We start from the raw sequence: 26,592 nt of genomic DNA on the forward strand, positions 1-26,592 counted from the left end.
TTCACGGCTACTGTCTAACAACAGTCTTTATTTTGTTTTATTTGTTGTGGCAGGCTTTCAAGAAACAAGTGAACTTTTTCATGGCTTTATGAGAATGATAAACGGGGAACTATAATTCGTGTTAACACCTGATGTGTGCAACAAAAATTGGATTATACAAATCATTTTCGGTGAGTGGTGTTTTACTGTTGCGTAAGAAAGCGCCACAATGGATGTATAAAAACACACTCATAAATGGATTTTAAAAAGTCAAATTTAAAACATGACTCAGTAAGTTTAACTTTAAATTCATAAAAGCATTAAAATTCAGTATTAAATTTCAATTCATCAAATTCTGTAATTAAATTCAGACTGCAGTTTTAAAAGAAATTACTGAAAAAAATATATTTTTTAAAAAAGAATTAGACATTTTAAATAAGCTCTGGTATAAAAATAAGATTTATGGTGAACTTTGTGTTAAAAAAAGGATTAAGTTGCTTTATATCTGTTTCAACACAGCTTATCACAAATATAACAATTCAAATTGTTTTTAAACGCTGATAAAAACGTGTCCTCAAATAGTACAGGATACAGTCTGTCGCTGGGAACCAATGCCCTCCCTCTATACAGTGGCTATTTTTATATAATATCATTTCACTGTTTAATCTGGCCTAATACCCCGCAAGTGCACCAAACACAATGATCTGGTTTAATGCCGTTGAGACAGCACAAGAAGTTCAACGCTACATAATTATTGAAGGATACGCCTTTATTCGGATTAGGAAAATATTTTCGTAAGGAATTACTTTCACTACCTTGATTTAAAATTACAATACACATGTCGCACAACATAACACAGTCACATTCATGTTATAGGAACTTAATTAAGCATATTTTAGTACTTTTTTTCCAGGATCTAAAAAAAGACAGTAAGTGATTTTTAATATAATAACTTGTAATACTCTGGATTTAAAGGGAGAATTTCACTTCACAAAATATTTATGCTAAAAGTATTCTAAAACTATTAGCTTAATTGATACGAAATTATTCCTTTTTTAGAATGAAATTATGCAATTGTAACGGAAATGTTACGATAAAAGAAGGGAAGAAAAATAGCTTTTTTTCTTTCGCAAAGACACAAAAGTATGTAAAATCTGTCTACAACAAACTGTCAAGTCGTTAAATTGCAATGAAAAAGAAATTCTTCACCAAACACTGTGACACAACTAAATATTCTTCTTTCATTTTAAGACATGCGAAGATTATATAAAATATACTGTTATGAAGTGCTGTATGATTTTATATCGTAAAACATTTTTCCCTCAGGCATCCAGACCATTTATTTTAAATCTCGACAATATTCTCCTATTGAGAACAGAGCAATTCACAAAATTACTTTGTAAACGTTGAAAGAAATTTCATGCAATTATGTTCTATCGGATTTGCGATTTACCTTTAACTACAAGTTTAGATATTTTCTGAGTTAATTGGTCATGTCGAAATGGGCCGATTTTATCTAATGCTCATGTTTTATTTTGTCAAACCCCACAATACATTGACATCCTGTGCTGTTAGTCTTCTTAGACTTGTTGTCTTTTTCTTTCGACCGACAAAATTTGGATTTTAAAGAAAACTCATAGAAAGGAATTTATCGTGTTTTCACATTTTTCCGATTTACATCGATTACTAAACAGGTAACACAAATATTTAAAATATTTCTACTTTTATCATGAATTAAACTTGCGATCTGAATTACTCATTCGTCTAAAAAGATGTATAGAGAGAGACATTTTGTAACGATCATTTAATAATGCCTTTTTAAAGGTCGTAAAATATTCCGCCATTTAACCAAATATTCGAAATCAACTCATAATTCATCAGATGATTAATTTGTAAATAAAATTTTTTTAAATGAAAACATATTGACAGAAAAGTATGCTTTTGCGGTTTTCTTTATATTAAAAAAAAGCATATGTATGTATGTATTTTATCATTGTAAAGCAAAAACTAAAAAAGAAAAATAAAAAGAATAATTTGTTTTCTATGAAGTACATCCAACTCAATTAACATAAAATAATTCTTGTGTCTGTTTTCCAACTACTATTACTTCAAAATATCTGATTTATTGTGCGAAAAAGATTCCTGTTGGAATATTTACCAGATTTTTTCTTACCGCAATCCTTAAATCTGAATATTCTAGCTTAAAGTGCCCGAAAAATATGTATAACGTCATAAAAACTAATTATTTGTTTGATTGCATGTTGTTTGTTAATTAAATAGGAAGTCTCTAGCTTTATGAACCCAACCATTCATGATGGTAAAAAAATTCAGAGACTGAAATTGAATTGTTAAGTTTTTTTGCAGGAAATATTGCCTTGAAGCCTGTGATCTGTGTTATTATGAAAACCATGTGGTTTAGAGGATTTGAAGTTCCTGCAGATCTAATTACATCCAAACATCATGATACTGTTAGTGATGCACAATCATTAGATAATACCATTGAAAATAAATAGGTTTCCGATAACAAAGTTATAAAACTGCGTTTTCATGTTCCGAACAATGTATATCATAGGAAAAAACTTAATCATAAAACGTTTAAATCGTACATAAAATCAAGAATATGATTTAACATTTTTAGATAAGTTACACTTAGTGGCTGCGGAGATGATTCGTGGTGAAGGGAGTAACATGTCTTTTCTACTGTCAAGTGTTCAAACTTCTGACTATTCACTTATAAATGGGAACTTACTTCATATGCTCTCGAGTTTTAACAATTTTTCGCTTACCTATATCTAATAACCCCCCAAAAAAGAATGATAATCACTTATTCAATTATTTCATTTGCATATTTTATACATATTTCACTTTTAAATCTCAAAAAGAAAGCAAATAGAAGGTTTCCTGACATCTGTACATGAACAACACTAATTACCTCTGACTAACCATAGGTTAATTTATTATGAAAATTGTCACCAATAATATTTGGACCTTGGAACCTTATTCTCGGACGGGCGCAAAACTAAATTATCTCGTATGACCAAAGCTACTGAATTAGGACTGTTCTGTTTCTGCCTAAATTATTCATTGTAATAAAATATTTAAGCGATACTACTACGAGCTATAAACATCTACAAGACATTGTTATTTGGAGCCTTTGATTGGCGGACCCGACCACGATAATTATGTAATTATTCCAGGTGTTTCATTGTTTGGCGTATTTTTATAAAATTCTAAAAAGAAAAGTTTTGCGTGTACCTACAAATGAATTATTCACATTATGCATAACTGCGGTTTGATCAGTGTAAAAGTATGCGAGAATAACTTCATCCAGATTCAACGCAATAATCTATCTATTATTTGCATATAAATTTGTTTTCAAACCTATGTAAGAAATGCAAGAAAATCAATGCCACGCTATTGTGTGTTTGCTTAGTTTCAATTGAACAAATAGCAGGAAAAATGCTGCACCAAAATACCCTTATTAGTACAAAATATCCATCAATATACGTCATGCTGTGCTGATACAATTTTGTAGTTTCAGACCTGTATGAAGCAGACATTTTTTTTTCTTCTAAAAATAGCTTAGCCAGCAGTGTAAGCTCAAAAGGTAAAACACTGCTATTCAGTTTCAGAGGTCATAGGTTCCAAACCCAGCCAGTAAAACACCTTACCCCCAAACTGTAGTCATAGGTTATGATCCTGGCCATGGCATAATACTGGACTTGTCCTTCACCTCTCTGTTGATTCCAATACCTGTACAGTTATAGTATAATACTGGACTTGTCCTCCACCTCTCTGTTGGTTCCAATACCTGTACAGTTATGGTATAATACTGGACTTGTCCTCCACCTCTCTGCTGATTCCAATACCTGTACAGTTATGGTATAATACTGGACTTGTCCTCCACCTCTCTGTTGGTTCCAATACCTGTACAGTTATGGTATAATACTGGACTTGTCCTCCACCTCTCTGTTGGTTCCAATACCTGTACAGTTATGGTATAATACTGGACTTGTCCTCCACCTCTCTGTTGGTTCCAATACCTGTACAGTTATGGTATAATACTGGACTTGTCCTTCACCTCTCTGTTGGTTCCAATACCTGTACAGTTATGGTATAATACTGGACTTGTCCTCCACCTCTCTGTTGGTTCCAATACCTGTACAGTTATGGTATAATACTGGACTTGTCCTTCACCTCTCTGTTGGTTCCAATACCTGTACAGTTATGGTATAATACTGGACTTGCCCTCCACCTCTCTGCTGATTCCAATACCTGTACAGTTATGGTATAATCCACTGAAAGGTTCAAATCTGTCTTGATCTACATTCAAATCAAATTTAGCAATTTCACTGATATATCAAAGAGAATATAATCTAATGACATAATAATTATTAGAATGATTACTTTTTGTTTGAAATGTAACACAGATTAATCAAAAAGCTGTTTAATCTGTCATAACTCAATTGGTTACCATGGCAACAATAATGTTAAAAGATCTATCAATGTTACACAAATAATCGATAAATGAATAACTGATCCATAAAAGAAGTCATTACAAAACAGGTGGGACATTTGCCTTGTGAAATATAAGAAACTACAAAATGAAGCAAATCACTTTCATCTAAAACTTTTCATCCTCAGTTACATTTAAACTAGTTAGAGTTTGTCACTTCAGTTACAGTTACAGTTATAGTAGCAGACAACAATTTGTATAATGCAGTTTCTTCAAGAATCTATAGAATAGCAACATTTTTTTTTTGTCTTTATATTATTTTGTTATTACACAAAATTATTCTATGCCATTAAAATTTTATGGTTCTTTGATACCAAATAAGTGATTTATGTCTGGGATTCTATAACTCAGACCACAGTCCTTTGTGATGCCTTGTAAGTTTTGGACACAAAACAATACACTTGATACAAAAGTCTGATGATGATGATGATAATGATGATGATGGTGATGCCATTATACTTGTCAATGTAACTGCAGAGAAGACAAATTCAAGTGTTGAAATACTTCATAGATGAGCACCAAACATAAATCATATTCATAATTAATAAATATTGCATTACAGATCTTTCCCAAAGGATTTTGGTTGCTAGCAAAAATCTTCAGGTGACAGCACATTAAAATTCTTTGTACTTTATATGTATTTGATGTTTATTAATGGAATACTGCATCTGTTACTAGGCTTTTGAGGGAAGAATATTTTAATCTTATAACTTCAAATACAGATTTTCGGACACATTTTAAACTTGGCCGATTATGTTTGCAGCCATTAAACGGTACTTCACCTACAATAGATTTAAGAACGTTTTGTGCAGTGTTATACTTTGCATGAACACAAAGCATTTAATGTAAACTTATCCGCAATAATTTTCCCACCGAGACTGCTACAAAGAGGCAACTTTTCAGTCATCTGTAAAACCTGTATTCACGATATTCCGGACTTTCACATCCTGTCCAAAAGAAAAAATCAATCAATAGATCAATTTCGGCAGAATTATTTTGTATAATTTTCAATGGAAACGTATTGTTATTCCTTAAAATTAGTATTTACAAAGGTTTCAATGACAAATAATCTGCAAATACAAGATCACCACAAAATAGGGCCCCTATTAAATAATTATTGTATTATTCCAGTCCATCGAGATCAATATTGTAGAAAAACTTTTATAATGTTAACCTCGCATAATAGACTCTCTAAAACTTGTTACCTCCTGATGTACATCATACATTGGGAAAACAGAACGTCAAGCGGCGGGCACCCAGTATTTGTATATTTGTGTGCTATTGTCCAGTCAAATCTAGGCAAATATTGACTCGCTAACAGCTAAATATGTCAATGTTTAGTCAGTGCAAATATCAGTCGGGCTCACCATTTAGAAAAGAAAGAAAAGAAAGTCTTCATTTCTTTTTAAAAAAAAATTGGACAAACAAACAGGTGACCCCTTTAAATAGAATTATTTCGATATTTAGTCTTGTAATTTTGGTTCATACTGAGTTTTTTTTTATATATTCTACACCAGTACAAGAATATTCTTGGGAATAACATTTGATTAAGGCAATGTATCAGTACAATAGAACAATTAAGGAATTATAGTTACTGGAGTATAAAGTTACAAGTTTAATAGTATGTTAATAGTTTATTTGTATAGTAAATGTGTCTTTTTACTTGATGAAAAATATGGATGTTTGTGTGGGATATAGACAACCTCTTTGGACAGTGAGATTATATTTTTCCTCTCTTTTTGCAACTTAACAGAGTGAATTTACCTTAAACTACATGATTTTTTGAAAAGTACATTTATTTACATTGACATTTAACATGTTTGAAATGCATAATGTACCAGTTGGGAATTTTCATAAAAGTCAGAAAAATGTCCTTTGTACACCTAAGTAACGGTACAATATAAAATGTCATATACTACTGCCCTATAATATATAGACAAAGTTTGACACTGAAATTCATTTTCACATGGTTGAATATAATTTGGTGACATTTTCAGTTGAGTCATGTGTTTGTTGACAAGCCCTAATATATTTTATGCTACATTTAGCAATGCCAAAAAACAGATAAAAATAACAAAAATTTCACTTCTCGAACACAATAAAAGAAAGAATGACAATTATCAAATTGCGATGCACACTTAAGTTTCAAATTTCAAATGTAGTTAAAATTGGAAGAAACATTCCTTTTATCGTAAAATCTTTAAAAAGAAAAAGATAAAAAGGTACATTTCAGTGAAAAGTAACGCGTCAAACACAAAGCATGTTACAAAGGTCTGATAAAAAGCGAAAATCAACCAAGTGAAGAAAATTAGCCAGCTATAATTGTTATAATGTCTCAAAATACCAAGAGCAAAAACAAACAAGAAACAAAAAACGTACGACTGTAATTAAACAAAACGTCCAAATATAAGCTTTTCGACACATTTATAGTTTTGTCTGATATCTTAATTACAAAACCTATAATCACAATATTGACTTCTTGCACATTTATGAATTTTTAATAGTTTAATATTTAAATTAGTGCGACATGAGTGACAGGACTGTCACAGCATCATCTTTAATGGCGTAAATTTGCATATTATATGAATAATAACAGTAGAAGTATGCATTCTCAAACAGTAATAAAAGAAGGTTTTTGCTGTTGCACAATATGTCACCCTGTAAGTGTCAGACAAGACCTGAAATTCTATGAGTAACATAGCGTGTCAAGCTACTGCATAAAAATTTCAGAAGTATGGTGTAATGAATGTTATATGGAACATGCATACCATGTCTCTTGATATTTGATTGCAGGTAATGATGGAAAAACCTTTTTTTTTCTGCAGTTTTAATGGATATGATTATTTTCAACCACAGATTTGAATCCTGGCTCCATGTAAATAATTACATTAAGTATTATGCAACCTGTTACTCATACTGGCAATATTATAATATGCACATATCATTGTGTATTTCAGGTACTCCGTTCATGCCACAGCAGTCACCTTGACCTCTAAAGATGGCTTTCAGTCCGCTTGAGCAGACATATTTATCCTGTTCAGAATGGTAAACAGATCCAGCATGAATTTACTGTTCTTCTTTGGAGTGTTGATTCCGGCGTTGGTCACCATCGCCCTTTTCGTCGTATTCTGCTACTGTTGGTATAAAATGAGAATTCGAAACCAGATTTTGTACAAGAAGCATGATCCACACAAGATAGAGAGACTACGTTCAATGGGGAAGAATTATGAAGCCCCGACACCCCCACCTCCTCCATTCAAATCAAGTTCTTCTCTGCTAAACGATACATTCAATCACAACAACAATAACAAGAACAAATCAAATGACAATTATGAGGAAAGTCCAGAGCCTACCGAGGGGTTTGATAATCCAGCAATGTATCGCACAAACCCAGACAGTGGATTTTCAGACTTAAATCAAATTCAGTGTCATGTGGATAATAGTGCTCATGTGCAGAGAAGTGATAGTATACGTCCAAATTCGCAAGCATCTGATGACTCAGATGATTCGGGATTTCGCAGTTCGCGATCTGGACAATACATTCACAGTGCTAGCAGCAGTACAGGAAATGCACAGGAGAACTGTGGGCATGGAGGTGGGGTTCACAGTTTACAAGTACACGATTCTACTCCACTATTTAAACCAATCAAAATACACCCAAATGAAATGGGACAGCAACCATTAGTGTCATATGTGAACAGAAACTCAAGTAAACATAAAAGTCATAGAAAAAGGTTACCTTTACCAACTAGTCAGCATTACAGTGTTGGAAATACGTGTAGTGAATCTCATAATACAAGCAGTGCACCTGCAATAAACGCATCTCAACATCAAATTGGCATGATGCCGTTAACAAGCAGTAATCTCAGCCATAGTGCTGCACAGTCGAGTCATAGTGCTGCACAGTCAAGTCATAATACTGGACAGTCATGTAATAATTTACAATACATTAGTAAATCGATAAACGATGTTCATGGTGGTCGACTGCATAGCATCGACAGCCATGTGGGACCGGTTACTTGTGCTGGAAATTATGGAATTAAACTGTGTTCTGATAACTGTTCTAATCGGAACAATATTCATCCGCATGGTCATTATAGTGATGGAACATTCAGCCAGCCTAACAGTATTGGTTACGGAAGTGATACAAACAGTTTCGGCCAGATGCATAGCATCGGATACATTGGTCCTGTAACAGACCATGGACCAATCAAACAAAAACAGTTGTGTTACCAGCTTCCATTAAATAACCAGATTTCAATGAACGGACACATACCAGTAAACTCTCATATGCCGGTCAACTCTCACATTCCTGGATATAATATAAACACTACGAGTCATATGAGACCTATAAATCCAGACAATAGAATGTACGGTATTAGGAGTCCGGTACATAGTATACCGGAGACGTCACAAAAACTTATGATAACACAAGCTATGGTGCATAAGCCTTACATTGAGGAATTAAGTGATCCCTCCCTGTATTCTGTTGTATAGTGCTTGGCTCTGAACAAGTCTTTGTTTTCTTATTGTTTTAAGGTCTGGAGAGAGATACCTCTGAAAAAATGCTTCATTACGTTAATAATCTCAAAACAATGAAATGATAAATAAAATACTGCAATAAATGGAGACAAGTACATATTGTTATTTAACAATTGTCCTGCTTTTACTATACTAATGACATTCATGTCACTCTACCTATCTTGCCTTTAGAACAAAATAAGATTTTTAAATGAGCATTTTATCAGAGTTATCTAATCACCTTAATGGCGGGTTTTCAACTTACCTGCAAAATGAAATAGTTGATTACTCTTAAAATGCATTGTTGTGCTATAATATTATTATTTATTGACTTTGTGAAAAGACAAACTAAACAGAGATCCATTCCAGTATGTGATATTGTGCCAAACTTTCTACAATAAACGGCAAACTTTTTAGAATATTTCAATGTGTACTGTACAGTTCTGGCTTGTATATGTGTTTTGATAAATGGTCCAAAATAATACAGTTTGTTCTGAAAAACTTTTCGATTTTCGTTGTATTTTATCTTCAAATTAAGATGACAGTTATCTATTCAGAGAACTTGTAATACTTTTGTGGAGGGATCATATTTATCAACTGCTAGGGCTATCCAACAATTTAATTTTTGGGCTGCTCTGGTTGAATAAAAGCAAGTTGTATTGAACTAAGGTCCTCTGACTGTATCAAATTTTTCCAAATTTTTGATGTTGTTTCTTTTTGTCAGGCAAGATCACAAACATGATTCTATCACAACTTTTTATACTGAAACATATATATTTCATTTTTGTCTGCTGTTGCTAAACTTTCAGCTTTGCTTTTTGTATAGTCTTGGAATCATCTCCCATAAACTGCATTATTTGGCAACACTGATACATATAAAGCAAAAATATAAGAAAAAAATGCCAGCTTATTTAAGTTATCCCATATCAAGCTTGATACAATTGATTCTGCCTATGTAACCAGTGTAGATCATGATCAGCCTACACATCCATGCAGTCTGATCATGAGCTGCACTGTTTCCCATTCAGTAAGTATCTTTTTGGTAAGCACCCCTTTTAACAGTTAATGGTACTGTCCATACTAAAAGATGGACAAGCTCATTACAGAAATTTAGCAGGATAAGGGTTAAAGGTAGGATCTGTGACAGTAAGTGACTTCTGTTGTAGAAATGTTTGCAGCAAAGAAACATAAAGAGAGATCAAAAGAAATCCATTAAACACTAATCAAACTTGTATTACAGTTACCACATAAATGTTTTATAACGCAAGACTACATCAAGTACATCGGTCTTACATTTTCTTTCTTCTCCAATTGTTAAAGTGTTCAAATTTTGCAGTTTTTCATTTGCATTTTCTCATGATATATGAATATAGCATATTAAAACAAAAAAGTTACGAAACAAAAATCTGAGTATGTTTTAACAATTGAAAACAAAGTGAAATTAATCAACAATAAAATGCAGCATGCACTAAAAGTGTCAATGTAAACTGGCTATTTCGTACAGATGTTTTTTTTTCCACAGATGGCTTTTAAATAAATATTGCTCCTTAAGTCACAATCAAAGTTTTGACTGCAGAATGTTCTTGAAAAAACTGCTGTATCATCCAACATTGCAAAAAAAAAAGTTAATCAAAACTGAAGAACTGTTACAAACGCAGACCCAACTAATGTATAATATATAACTTGCTGTAACGGAATTTTAATTGCAAGCATTTAAATATACATTTGACTTCAATATCCCATTAGGTTCATTCATACTTTTTCCATTTATTATTCATACACAAACTGATATTTCATTTAAATATTCCATCAATGAAATGCCACCGAAACAAAACAAATTGTTGTAACGATTACCTAAAAAAAGATACAGAACACACAAAGCATTGTCAATTTTCTATCTGAAATACCACATATTTACATTTTTTACTAGTAGAAATACTGTTTTCTCTTAATTTATATCTTAAAAATCTAGAAAAAATGCAGATTTATTCACTAGATTATTCTTTACATTTTTTTCATGATCTTTTTTATGGAAACAGGTATTCTATGTGTTTGAGATAAACTTCACCTTAAAAATATTGGAAAAAGGAAAAAATTTGTAAATATAATCAAAATTGTTTTCCAATAAATCAACACTCAGTAGTGTATCCAACTTATTAAGCCAATAGGCTTGGCCTGCATCATGATTTTTACAGACTTTGTTTATAATATCAATAATTTCAAAATGGGTAGATTATATCAACAAATATAATAAAAGCACAAGAGCTGTCCTATAACATGGCAGCATTAATGTCAGACTGCCCGACGTTATACCTGCACATCTAACGGCGTCTGGCTACACCTCTGTATTTTACTGCATGAAGGTCTGTGGTAATGGGTCCTATAACATTAAGAAGATTCCTTTACTGAATACCATTTTTTGTTCTAATTTGTCTGAAAGATTACATCTATTTCAAGCAAACATAAATAATAAAACAAATGTAAATTTTGTTATGCAAGACTGATGGGCTGACAAAAGCTTTTCAACAATAACTTCATCTGCAGACCACTGATTAATGTAAGAACCCTTCCTAGACGGAAAAACGCAAGTATGAAACTTCGCAGATTAATGAATTTTCAAGTTTTTGCACATCTATCAACGTCAGATACAGTCATTACTTACATCATACTCCCGCTGATGAAATGTTCATATTTTATGTTTTTATGCAACTAATATATAGGCCGCTTCCCTACAGATTTATAATTGTCAGAACTTTAAATAACTTCCTTCAGAAATTATATCACTTTTAGCAATAGTTTGTCAGTTAATAAGTCAGACATATTTTTAAAACAATTATTTTACAATAATCCTTTTCATCTCAAAATTGTTTTGGCTTTAGTTTCTTTATTAAATAATTTTTTTTTGCAAGCATTTTCAAGTAAAACAAATTTCAAGAAACCCATATCCTAGTAAATATCAAAAGGGAAAACATTGTCCTCATTCTTACTTTGTTATTCTTAATAAAGATGTATTATGTGACACACTGTTTTAAAAAGAAGGACAATTTGCTTGATATTCTTTCACAATTTTTTGTTTTCTCATGTCATTTATTTTTCTTGTTAGAAAACATATCTGATCATGTATTTGGCTTTTATTGTAAGCATCCCAAAAACTGTGGGAATCCATTAGGTTTGAATGACCTTCAAATATCACACCCCTGCAAGATGGACCCTTTTAACCTGGCGAAACACATAACATATTAAAATTTAGCATGAATTTCTCTGTTGTTTGTTACTAGTCAAGCACTATGTTACTGTACATCATTGTTTCTTGTAACTATGTCATTCCAGTCCTGCTCTATGTACAAAACAGCTGGAAATAAAATTTCATAACAATTATATCTTGCTTTTTATTTATTTATTTCTTGTTTATTTCGTCCAATTACTTTAATTTTACACCGTTTATCCAGAAATATGTAAACAATACCTCACAGTAACTTCTACCTGGACATGTGTTAACAGTTCTTGGGCAAAGGTAGTGGACATACCGTATTTTCCCGAATAGACGCCCCCGGGGGCGTTACATTTTCCAAAGAGGGGGCGTTCATTTGAGGTAAAAAAATAAGAATTAAAATTTTTACAAAACTTAAAAACATCGTTCAAACCAACTGTAAAGTGTTTCTGTGTTGTTTAATTCCCCCAAAAGGTAATTATTTGGCATCTAATTTAATGCAGTTTATCTTAAAATTATGCATTTAAATACGGTACCTCATGTATTCCGTGACACGCTCGCGACATTACACATTACGTCATCATATCCAAACAGCTGTGTACTCCGATAATATTTTCCTTAGTACATGCGGGTACTGCAATACACAATGTCAGTGGTTTGACACGCTGTTTATGTGCCGGCTTTTAAATTAAAAGTTATTAGAACTGCCGAAGAAAAGGTTAACACTTTGCCGCAAATTTGTTTAAAGTCGACAGGAAGCTTGTGCGCGGGTGGTGCAAAAACAAATCAAAAATGGATTTACCGTTTATTTTTCTATTTGATGATTGGATACGTACCGTACTTAGTATAAACGTTTTGGATTTACGTTACATGTACTGTTTAATAGTGTGTTTAATTCTTAATACATTGGATACTTACTGTAAATTACTTATTATGTGGACTTATAAAAATGAGGTAGGTGATTTTTTTTTCGTTCTTGTTGACTTTTTCCCCCCTCCAAAACGGGTGGGGGGCGTTAATTAGAGGGGGGGCCTTAATTCGGGAAAATACGGTAGTACAGTCTTTCATGTAAAAAGACTTTATCAGACCTGTAACAGTCCCAGTCAAGGGTTTAAGACCCTGGCATACAAAACTAGTCCTATTTTACTTGACTGACATTACCAGTTTATGGAGACTGCCATCAAATTAATGCAAAACAGCGCCTGCAGGAGCATCAATGGCGCAATCATCATGACTGACGCGTGCAACTCATGTTGTCCCTGAAGGGATAATTTTGTTAAAACATACTAAATATTTATGATTTGGCAATAACTTCTAAAACAACTATAAATCTCACTGCCGTATCATGTGACTGTAGAATGAATCACATTTAGCTTGTGGCTACTTTCAGGTCCAGCAAGCCTACATGTACCTATAAGCAAAATATTCACAATTATTTTGACTCATCTTATAGAAGGAAATCATTAAGAAAAATAAACATTAGAGTTCAAAATCAATTAAATCTCATCAATTTTCAATGTACATGTATGAATGTCAACTGTAGTGTCTGATCAAGATTGAACAGTGGATATTCTCACATCAAATATTCACAATTGCTCCAGGGAAAAACACTTCGAAGTTAGATTGCTGACTGATATAACTGATGTGTTAAATTCATACTAAAACAAAAACAAGCATTGGATATTATAAAAAGTGAAGAAATGAAAAAAAAATCATCAGGTCATTATAGTATACCATTCAGATTTACTAAAGGTTAAATTTATAATAGTTAAATAATTTTTTTAATTTCTGAATTGTTAAAAATATTGGGTGAAATACAAAATATGTTTCTTCACTTCCACATTATAATTGTTCTTACTTTCAATGAAACACAGTATTACATTTTTCACATAAATATAAGACTATAGATATAAAAGTCTGGCTACCAGATAGATAACCTTTATCACATTTTCTATCATATCACTTTAATCATATCTTACCTGACTTCGATTATTGTATGGTTTGACAAGACAAGGGACATAATTGCATAAAATTTGAATGGCTTCAGGAGTTATCTCCATAAACAAACACAGTGTTCTAATACAGGTTACTATTACAGCTGTATATACAAAGGCAGGTTACAGTACATCAGCTCATTAATTGCTCCCGCCCTTAAATATGCCCCCATGATGGTAGACTAGCTGTCCCATTTTCACTTTATATAGTTTCATGAAAGTAGGCCAAAGTGGTATTTTATACTTATTTTGCAGTCTTGAGGTCAATATGACCTTGACCTTTGACACAGGTCATCAATTGCAATTGGCAGACAATTATCCTATGAAGTTTGACTTTCATCAGACCAATCATTCTCTGGTCTTCCACAGGCCGACAGACTGCAATAAGCATAAAAATATACTCCTTCCTCGAAGTGGTGCATGCATAAAAAATATTACACCAAAATGCATAGCATATTACAGTGCAATATCGTTGCAGCTCCAGACGCTTCCTGTTGCTTTGAACTAATAGATTTTTTGTATGAATCTTTAAGAGTTGAAGGTAAACTTGTCACTGTTTTTATTCTGATTGAGCTCTCATTTTGCCACTTGACACAAACAAACTTCCGTGAAAATTAGTCCCCCACCAACAATAACAGTTTCAAGAAGTTTAGGAAATGCCACTTCTGTCTTCTATGATACTTTGAGATATATTTCATACCTACCCCAGCATGCAATTTACCAGTTCGTATAACCAATCTGTCAAACGTCTCTTTCTATCATTCTTCTAATTTATCATACTATCCTTTTTTCCTTTAATATCAAACTTTTTATACATTTACTCATTCTGTATCTTAAGATTAGAGGTTTACGCTTAAAGGAGAAAATGCTGCTATATAAAAACTGTATAATTTATACGTTATAATATTGTCGGAGCTGTAACATCAATTTTGGCAACTTTGAGAAAATTTTCACTTTTTTGCATAAACTTTATATTTATCATCATTATCATCATTATAATATGCCTTTTTTCACGACTTAAACTTGAAGTATCGCCATTAATCTTGTAATGTATGGACGCTTTATGTGCAATTTTGTATGTAATTGTGTGCAACGCTCTCGTCACAAAGTTTAATGACAAAGAATATCTTAGCGACAATGAAATATACGACACTTAAATCGTTAACATTTCTTCATATCCATAATAAAGTACTAACAAACTTAACCTATGGCCACCAAGCTCAAATGTTTTTAAAACAAGAATCCATTCTTAACTTTCTGGACGGTTCTTTGTGTGATATGGGTTAATTTTTTTTGTATGGTTTAACATCACACCTACACAATATAGTCATATGGTGAATTTCTAGCTTTTGGTGGCGGAGCAAGACCAATGTGACCCTCGGGCATTAATGTTCATCTGGGTAGAGCCACAGACCTTCCAAAAGCAGCCAGATAGCTTCCTCAAATGAAGGAATCCTACATCCCAAGCTACGCTCTAAACCCATCGTGGTTAGAGGTAAGTGATTTTAAGTCAGTGACCTTACCCAGCTACCTAAGTCCCCTTACCTATTTGGCCGTGGAGGCCCTGATTAGGGTACAAGTCCATTTTTCTACATTTATAATTTCAGTTACATGCATTTAAGTGTTTCCACAGCAGTAAACACTTGTTCTCTGCAAGTAAATGACAATGCCCCACATAAGTCTAGAGGTGAATGTCAACTTACTTAAAACATTCTGTTGTTTTGTGTCTCCATGTTGAATGTCATCTTGAGTCATAAGAAGCCAACTTATTCTTGAAAGTATTGCTATTCTTAAAGCTATATTTAAAAGTACTGCTATTGTTAAGGTTATACTTAAAAGTATTGCTATTCTTACAGTTACACTTGAAAGTACTGCTATGCTTAAGCATATATTTAAAAGTATATTGTTTAGATTCTTAAGGTTGTACTTAAAAGTATGGCTTACTTAAGTACATCAGGGGAGGTAATATCTAACTTAGTATGACTAGAAAATGTAGGACTGTGACCAGTCTGGGATATGTTGAATACCAAATAATTCAATATTTTTATCTGAGATTTGTCTAGGCAATTTATATGCAAACAGACAGATAAACAGACAGAGTACTATGAATTTATTATGAGCATATTTAATAATTTAACCAACAAGAGAAAAACACTTCACCTCAGTCATGAGACAGATTAAAAAGAAAATCTCAAATTTTGTGTCTACTTTTTTCTTCAAATTACAGTTGTAAATCACAGAGCAGACACACAGCTACATAAGGATCATTGAAAGTTTCAACTTAATACCCGCTGATGTATTAAACGCAATGAAAGTGTTGATTAAATTTCCTTGAGACTGAATGTAATCAGTAAATCTCACCTACGTTTTCCGATTACTTTAAAAGGGCATTCTCATGTTATTGTACATAAAGCCTCCAACACGATAGACAGATTATCACGAAAGCATGCAATAGTACTGTAAGAAAGGCTTGTCGCCGTTCTTTAAACATAATGTAGATCTACATGCGATCTTTTTGTAAGGAAGTGGTATTTCAAGTTCAGCAATTGTTTGGTCCAAGGTGGCTCTGAGCGAAAAAAGATTGCCTTAGTTCGTATTGATACCACTACTGTGCATTTAATTATATGGGTATGCATTTCTCTGATTCAGGAAGGGTTCGCTTTTTTTCATTTTGTCCGAGACTTTTTACACTTATACAATCACGAAATGCCTTGCACGGAATGTCAAATTAATCAATGACACTTTTTATTACATTAGGATCTTATGCCATATATGACATTACTGAAGGCTGATTTGATCAAGCTAATTTCAAGTACATAATGGGAGACCACTTTTCTCAGAAATTTAATTATTTATGCACATTAGTACAAATCAAATTTGTGACAGACAATCTAATTTCATACTCGGTAAGAAATTAACCCAATCTATTCACTAGAGCTGTAAACACCAGAGTATAAAATGGTAATCTGCCCCATTACTCGCATACTTTGACATTCGAAACAAACTTATATAGTTACCTCATGGTCTTGTTCTCTACTAACGAAGCTATCAGGACAGATAATTACATGGCTCCTTATGTTAATTGCCAGTCCATAACCTTGTGCTATATAACCAGTCTCCATTCCATTCCAACACGTTTTTACAGGGCTAACTCAAAACTTGGGGAAAAAAGATCTGCGAAAATTTATTTGAAATACATCTCAAAATGCTTGGATGAGGGAACATTTTTCCACATCAACAATCTTTTCTTCTGAAAAACTAGATATAAAACACTGGTGTAACAAAATTTAATAATAAATCTTTCAACATTTTGGTGTTTTTTTTTATTCACAATACTGTGACCAGTACGGAATCAACTATTCAGGTTTTTTTATAGCAGCTTATCTGCTGCTAATGTTCACATTCTACTAATCGGCTCACAATTGTTGGGGACAAAACTCGTAAAGATCTGAAATAAAATGACAATTTCGCCGACTTAAGTTGGTGCACATCATAAACATTGTCCCTTTGAAGTCGACTTGGCCCATAATATTCCAAATGTTTAATATCTAGTGAAACATCTGCGTCGAGATCTAAAGAATCAATGTATTAATGTACAAAGAAACACAAAAGTCACACGAAAACGTATTATTACTTATAACTGTTCATGCAACAAAGACTCTGTATCCTTCAATGGAAGGTATGTTGATCTTTTCTCTATTTTCGGTAATCCAATTAGGGAAAAGTTAAAACGGCAACTTAATACACAAGTAATTACTACCATTTTTGTTGAGGAATGAATAGTCATAATCAGATATAAATATTTATGAAAACCTCACATCCATATCAACAGTATCATAGCAATATGTGGGGAGATGCCAACGACCTGCAGAAGTCGGTGCAGTTCATCACTGCATCTAATCTTAAGATATTAAACGCCCATAAGAAGATGGAACACAGTAAGTATAGCAATACACACATTCCAGACATGTTGTTTTGAAGCAGGATAATTCAAAATACCTTATTTACAGACTACAATTTTTTTTGCTGCCAGTAGACATTCATGTAACAATGAGTTAAATGTTCCAATCAATTAAACCTAAATCTCCCTAATGGGCCAAGTTCTGCAAGTCCCTCACTGTTGCTTTTACAAAACATGTTAAGCAAAGGTCTACCAATGTTGAGGCATGGTGAATGTTTTCTGTGAAAACTTCACAAAAGAAAATACATCTAAAGTCATACATCTTTCATTTATGCTACTGTTAGGAAAAACTGACCATTATATGCAGAGAAAAAAAGTTACCGTAATTCTTTTTTAAACTCTAAAACTGACAAAACAAAGAAATAAATTCTGTAAACAATCGATGCTGCCTTTTCAGCAAAACTTTACTGGTACTGGGCTGGCAAGTTCTTTAACAATAAGACTGACTCATAATACTTGGCATCATGACACCAAAACACATTCAATATATATAAAGACCACCAAGGCAAGAAAACACTATGGGAATTTGTGGTTTTCACAAACTGTCAGTTCTTACACATCACATTGTGTAACCTTTAAAAAGATACAGAACCAAATCCCAAAAGTAAGTCATTAGTGGAATTAGACCCGACAAGCTGAAAGACCACCATAAATATAGCAGGAGCCACACTGTGACTGTGGTTTACAACTAGACAATTCTCACACATCAGGCTGCCAAACTGTTAGGGTATTACTTCTGCCAAGTTTCACTTTCTAAAAAGAGGAAGTACAACACATCTGCTGATATCTAAATAATAATATTTCACATGGTCAACCTGACATTCTACCAGGAAAGTAAACTCCCTAAAGGCGGATTCGGCAATATCTGTAATAAGGTCAATTTTGAACAAGAATTCAGAATTCTGTCATAATTAACCTTTTAGTGTCTGTCTCGTTCATTAACAATACCAGGAAGATGAAATTCTCTGACAAACGTATATTTAATCTGTCTCAAAGACCACCATTGGGAGACCGTAAAGAAATGTATCATGATTTGGAAGTTTCCATTTGGGTATAAATACATGGGCATGTTTAAAGAGCTAGGAGGCCATGCCAACTTTCGGTACCCAAATGACATTTGACATACATACCAATGTAATTCCTACAAAATGGCAACCCACTGGGCATTACAGTATGGAATCTTTTCAAACTACAATTCTTAATTTATATTTACACTTTTTTTTCTTTGATATTTTTTAATTCATAGTGTTTTAATTTACCAAGTGTTGCATACCTTGCATCTAAATCTCTGTGGCTACAAAATTGTCAACAAAAGGAAACTGTCAGCAAAGCAACAGTCTAATGTCACATCAAAGTTCATACCTTCCACGGGCAATGTCCAGTCAAATGTATCTATCTCATATGATAATACGACTGTAATCAAACCTTGCAAGCAAACTGAGCATTGTGACCTGGAGTATTCTGCAAAGATCCAGCTTAAAAGAGAATACAAACGTTTAGAATCATGCACAAACAATTAGACCAGAAACACACTGGCATCCAACAGTTATGTATAAAAAGTAACATTCTGGTCATATGTAGCTAAACATAGTGAACAAGCAGATTCATTATTAACGGATTAAAGGTGACCCTAACCTGGTCCAACTTATTTTTTTGTTAATAACAATACAACTGGAGATATATTTCACACATTTCAGACATAACTAATAATTATACCATTTGATGCAGATGCCCCAAGCTGGCTGAATCAACTTTCAATGGGTCACAACTAAGACAAATTTCACCAAAATCAGAAACCAACATAATGTGTGCATACTTCAATCATTCCAATATCTAGTCCTGCCTTCACCAATTCTGTAGTTTGCATCACATAGTGGGACCTAGTAGGTCAACACCATTCTGTAAAGCTTAAACTGTTCAAAAAGATGAACAACAGTCTAAATTTAACTACTGAAAGCATCTGCTTCATGCAAGTGTTACATTTTCACCATGAGACATCAAAACTACAACCTTCAAAGGGCCATAACACCAATTTAATTCAAAACAAAAACAATGTGAACATTCTGTTATTGTGAGCAAATGCATAATGCAATTTTTTTTACAATAATGGAGAATTTCAAAGCACAATGATCCAATTCAAAAAATAAATCTGAGCTGTATCGTAAGTTTTCTGCAGGAGGAAGGAGTCATGAAGCTTTCATCCGTGCCAAGTTCCATGTTGCAATACCAGACAATACAAAAAATTATGATAACTAAACAGCATGCATCATCATGAACTGTTGGATTAATAATTCATACATTTTTTAAAATACATTAATTTTACATGACATTTCTTGGAAATTCTTAACAGTTTCCAGGAATCTCCAGGGAAGTGCTCTTTATAAACGAGAAACAAATAAGCCTGTTCCGACACCAGGCAGAAAGACTAATTTACCAACTTTTTGGATCCCTTATCTCTGGCCCTATCTAATTAAGTCTAGCCATTGACCTTTTCCTCCCAAAGGGTCAAGAAAGAACCTGTCAAAGTGCAAGTTATAATCTCTGCTTAACTGCCTGTATAATCCAAATTGGATCTGCCGCTAAACATCGGGAACAAAAAGGCAGTCAAACTTAACCAAATCCTTCTTTGACTGATGTAAGTCGAGCATGAAAGCTTTGATAACGATCTAATCCAAAAACTGTGGACAAGATGCCCCGGATGACACAACCATACTGGTCAAGTGCACCTAATGGAACATGAAATATAACACAGGTCACTGAAAACTCCCGGGCATTTAAGTGATGCCAAAATTAAAGCCCGGTGAAAACAAAATCTACACTTCATTTAACATGTACACAAAGGTTGTTTTCATAAAGTACTGTTTTGTGAAGCTAAATAATACACATTGGTCAAAGTTGATGTTCAATATAAACACCCGTCATTCTTGGTAAATGCTTTATAATAATACAATAAAATACAAAAGTTTACTTAGCATAAAACGTAACACTGTTGTGGTTTATTCTGAAAATATTTCTCATGTGTAAAATATTTTTTCACTATGACTTTGATCCGTTACCAAAGAAATGCATAGAGACATAAACCTGGACTCCTGTTTAAATCCCCCAGATGCACATTTTCCCCTAATTTTGGTCAGACTTGAGTGTTAAAAACTTTGGAAACAGACATCGTGCATAATTAGACATGTTATACCTTTGATATGAAAACAATATATTTTTTAATTGAATGAAACCTCAGACAACATACCATAAATTCTATACAATACTAACAACAATTTAATTGCAAATAGATTGTTACAATCCAAACAAATGAAAGGACTTAGATGTGAAAACATTTCCATATTCAAATCTTAACTGACAGATATTAACCCAGAATGCACTGCAATCTGTCATGGACGAAGCAGACGACACATCCAAGTGCGGCTCTGTCGACAGCCTCATTGTCTTTCTACAGGTGAGAAGATGACAAACCAATCAAACGTCTGTATCAAGTGTCCTCTGCTATTGTTAGCACAGGGTAAATGGGGTCAAACTGATACGCAAACCGTACACGACCCTAGAAAATTGCCGCAACAATAGGCTGCTTTCACATTCTAAAGGATTTGTTTCCTTTTAAATGTTACCTGAACAAATTGATATTTTCATCATGTTTTTGCTCAATTAGATGCATTTAATGCACTCAAACAAAACTGTGTCCATGGTAATATCAATCTGGGCGGTCACTTGGCATTCTGTTTCCCCGGTCAGCAAAGATGAAAGATTCCTCATAACAACAGCATGCTGAAATGACTTAATTAGCAAAAATGACTTTGTAAATGTTACTTCATCCATTATACGCCTCATTACACCCACACTTCTGTAATTTTAACATCTGAGAGAATTTTTTAATGGTAGTCATTTTAAAGTGCAAAATAATATTATTTCAGCGGACAGTGAGGAAAATTGGGTATATTCAACCTTTTATTATTTAAATATACGAACTGACCTTCATTACAAGCTGATGGGCTTAATAAAGTTTTGAGGAAAAAAATGATGGTACACTTAAAATATTAATTCACAAAGTTTAGTTTACTACTTAAGAGAGCTATTACTAGAGGCGACTTAGTATACCCTCAGACAACCCTTTTATAAAGGAAAGTGAAATGCTGTAATCATGACCTTTTAACTTCATGTGTGACCTTGACCTTGGACTTAGTAACACAGGTTGTGATTTTACATGACCTATGTTACTAACTGTAGTCTTGATGCGATTAATAACTGATGCTAGTTTTATGAAAATCCTTCCAAGGAGCAGACAAAAAATTATTTGATGCTTATTTTATGAAATTCATTCAATTCAGAATGGATTAAGGCTATTGGGTATTTGACCTCTTAGTGTGATCTTGACCTTGGAATTAACAAGAGCTGTCAGTGAACAGCGTGCTCGACTATTCTCAGTGCTTGATAGTATAATATAAGCTATGAGTAAAACTTTAACATTACAATAAGCATATTCTAAGTCGAAAAGGGGCCATAATTCAGTCAAAATGCTTGATAGAGTTGCCTCCTCCTTTTTACAGACTGGGGTCATGATGGTAAACAAGTATGCAAAATATGAAACATTATCTCAATGGACTTTGAAAATATTTGGGGTGGTACGCAAACTTTAACATTACAATAAGCAAATTCTAAGTCGAAAATGGGCCATAATTCAGTCAAAATGCTTGATAGAGTTGCCTCTTCCTTTTTACAGACTGGGGTCATGATGGTAAACAAGTATTTGCAAAATATCAAAGCAATATCTCAATGGACTTTGAAAATATTTTGGGTGGTACGCAAACTTTTAACATTTGTGTGACACTCACGCTCACGCCAACGCCGGGGCGAGTAGGATAGCTCCCCTATTCCTCGGATAGTCAAGCTAAAAACCTGTGTCATGTGCTGTGCACATTACCTTGAAGGGGTAAAAACAACTGATGCTTCTTTTATGAAAATCTTCCAAGCAGTTAAGACACATACTGAGTGAACATGAAGTTAAGCTATATGACCTTTGACCCCCAAGTTTGACCTTGATCTTAGACCTAGTGGCATGGGTTGTGTGCTTTGCACATCATCTAGGTTAACAATTCATGCTAGTTTCTTGAAAATCTTCCCAGGAGTTAAGAAGGCACTGAACAGAAAAATGGATGTATGGAGATAGAGACCAATATAGCCTCCATATACTTTGTATCTTTGGGTACAGTAGTCAGAATGAAAATATAAAGATCATTAAATCTAATCTCAACTGATAACATAATGTCAAATCATATTTCCTTTGAAAACTAGCTACAATTTCATAATCAACAATGCGAATAGGAAACAAGCAGTTCATATGTTTTTACTGCATATTTTCTGCATTCAGAAATACCTGCTACGTAACTACGGAAAGCAATAACTCGGCATGAAATTGGAAAACAAATCTAGTTATAAAAGACATTAATAAAACAGCAGCATAACGACTCCATGCAACTGTTGTTCATTAAAATATAATACAAATTCCCTCCTACTTTAAACACTTGGTTGTAAAACTCATAAAATCCTAGTATCGTGTAATTAACATTGACATGACAACTTCATTCCTTCAATAGTTGTAATAAATCTCGGCAAGAAATTAGTAAAAAAGTAATCAATCTGTAACTAATTACACTGCTAATGCAGTTATCAAAGCAACTGTATATCATATCTCCATCCGCATATATAACATATCGCTGCATAGTTTTAAAGCTTTCATGTGATTAACTTTCGTTCAAAAGTTATCGCTCCTTTGAAAGTTATTGCAAAAAAACATCTAAACGCAACCATATAATTAAGTTTTACTCACAAGTTATTAGAAACAAAATTTCAAAATGCATTCATACAGTATAAAAATAGATGAAGAAGCCTTAAAGTGAAGTAAAAAAATATGTTCCAAGTTCATAAACGTTAATTCAAGAACAAACATTTTCAAAACCACGTATTAGTACAAACACATCAAAACAACGCCAATAGAAATCTTTCATAATTAAAAACAAATCTGGTGCAATCGCACTATGTGATGCAATCAAATTCTTTACTTCCGTTTGCTCATAAAGAACAAAGAAATGTTTAAAGAGAGAATTTACGGAAACAAGACTTTCTCAAGTTGTTTGTGTACAAAGCAGCCGAAAACATAAACATTGTGGTTGACTTTAGCATTGCTGCAGATAAATATCCAAGTTATTGCAAATACATGGTATACACTATGCCAGTGCCATCTATCAATTACCATGGTTACTGTATCCAACCACTGTCACACCATGGTATGACTGCAGCTAACCATGGATTGCTTATTCCAACACCATCTAACCATGGTAAGACTTTACCTGACCATGGTAATCTTTGACAGCAAACTTTGATAGTGGACTGTTGTAAATGAAATGGTTGACCACTATCAACCACAGATCATATTACCAATGGTTAAGCTGTGATTCAGCAGTCACAGTTACAAACCAAAACTACTATACAAGATAAAACGGGGGCTCCAACCTTGTGGGTCATTCAGACCAATCAAAGACTCCATTTTATGTCTGAATAAAAATAAGTACAGGGATGCATTTTTTACTTCAAATAATGTGAGATTTTATATCTGTTTATTTTTGTAACCCTAAAATATTATATAGATATGATACTGTCAAAAACTCATTACTGTTTTTCTTTCAACTGTATTGAGATTACATCAAACCATCTTCCTTTGCATACAAATTTTACCTAAATATTATGACAGCAGTTCAACCATTCACATCTCAAATGTACAGTTTTCCTCTTTATCCCTTATCATGCTAGACACGATGATTCTGCCTTTGCGACCAGTGTAGATCTTGATCAGCCTGCACGTCCATGCAGTCTGATCAAGATCTGCACTGTTTGCCATTCAGTCAGTATCTTTTTGGTAAGCACCACTTTTAACAGTCAATGGTACTGTCCAAATTGAGAGATGGACAAGTCCATTATAGAAATTTAGCAGGGTAAGGGTTTATGAAAAGTATCAGAGGAATTCACATCACATGGCTGTAAAGACCGTTCCTGTAATTTTAGAGTGTTGCTAGTGCCAATTTCACTTACTTTCTTTATTATGCACTTGATGAAAATGGGATGTGCATCTTGCTAATATAAGACCTGTTTTACGATTATAATGCAATAACACAGCAATATCACTATTTGCTTGCTAATAAATGGAAAATGTATTTAATCAAAATAACACCTTAGGTTTTCATTTTAATGCTTTTGTATACAAGTTTTATGATAGAAATTACATTTACTCATTAGAGAAGAGACTATTTCTTGGTACAATATCATTACATCCCATGTGCTCCTAAATCCTCACTAATTTTTCATCCCCTCCCTTCTATTGCATGCACATTTATTCAACACCACAAAATATCGCTAAAGCCTACATAGTTGTCTTCTGTTCAAAAACTTACACAAAGTAACATAAAGCTTTTGTTGATGAATACGGTTTGGATGGTGGTATGAAAGGCTGCTTGAAAACATGCTGCTGCAAACCTTGTCTGTCTAGTAGACAAGCACACAAGAGTAGAGGTTGAGAGACAGATCCCCTGACATAGTGAATGCTCTATGCGACGATTTGACAAAAAGCTGTTAATATGTTCTCCACCTCCGATTAACCTTTACCCTGCTAAATCTGTAAAATCGACTGGTCCATCATTCAACTTGAGCACTACCATTTATTATTCAAAGGGATGTTCTCTAAAAGTTTACTGACTGAATAGCAAACAGTGCAGACCAGTGGTGGCAAAAGCAAATCACTTGCCGCCAGCAGGCTAAAGGTTAATGCTGAAATATTTGGAGAAAAATCAGTACAGGTATAAAATCTAGGAATTCTTTGATATGCTGGAATAGTGTAAGAGTCCAACAAGCAAGCATTCAGAAAAGCCAGTGTTTGAATGGAAAGATATAGTAACTGAGTTTTCATCTAAAGGTGTACATGTCTCATAGAAATATAGAAAACTGAAAAATCAAATTCTAACCGCAAGAGAAAATACAGTTATACACTGCCAACTGTAAGTGATTGTAGGGAACAGATTTAATTAAGTTGTCTTTTAACAATACAGGTCTCAGTTTATTGTGATATATAAATGTTTATATAGCCACTATCGGGACAAATGATCTTCCTTACTTTCGACTGACCCTTAATAATCCAACAATCTAATTAACGTCTGTAGATATAAATCAACGGCTATATATATACATCTTTAATAATCTGTCACAAATAAACCCGATCGCATTTGTACCACCATAATTGCTTAAATCCACCATAATTTTAAACAGCGTCGCCCATTATATTCATGTCCCCCTGTGAATAGCCATACAATAGGGATTCAAACCATGAACGTTAAACACTTTCATTTTTCTATAG

At 33.4% G+C, this 26,592-nt stretch overlaps 2 protein-coding genes across 10 annotated transcripts in view; one reads left to right on the forward strand and one right to left on the reverse strand.

Moving 5' to 3' along the window:
• LOC123563141 (GATA zinc finger domain-containing protein 3-like) overlaps window positions 1-12,394 on the forward strand; it is a 32,354-nt gene extending 19,960 nt beyond the window's left edge. For 4 of the 9 annotated variants that reach the window (XM_045355763.2, XM_045355761.2, XM_045355762.2 and 1 more), the window contains exon 2: window positions 7,453-12,394. In XM_045355763.2, coding sequence (XP_045211698.2) covers window positions 7,538-8,992 — 1,455 coding nt within the window. In that variant the 5' untranslated portion in view covers window positions 7,453-7,537 and the 3' untranslated portion in view covers window positions 8,993-12,394. Of the gene's footprint in view, window positions 1-18; window positions 271-628; window positions 774-826; window positions 909-1,516; window positions 1,674-7,452 lie in introns of those variants that run through there. The other 5 variants (XM_045355759.2, XM_045355756.2, XM_045355760.2 and 2 more) reach the window with 5 other exon arrangements.
• LOC123563140 (U3 small nucleolar RNA-associated protein 6 homolog) overlaps window positions 1-26,592 on the reverse strand; it is a 127,644-nt gene that overhangs the window by 65,456 nt on the left and 35,596 nt on the right. The gene's annotated exons all lie outside the window — the stretch shown is intronic.

Source organism: Mercenaria mercenaria, chromosome 2 (assembly GCF_021730395.1).
Source record: "Mercenaria mercenaria strain notata chromosome 2, MADL_Memer_1, whole genome shotgun sequence".
Classification (NCBI taxonomy): domain Eukaryota; kingdom Metazoa; phylum Mollusca; class Bivalvia; order Venerida; family Veneridae; genus Mercenaria; species Mercenaria mercenaria.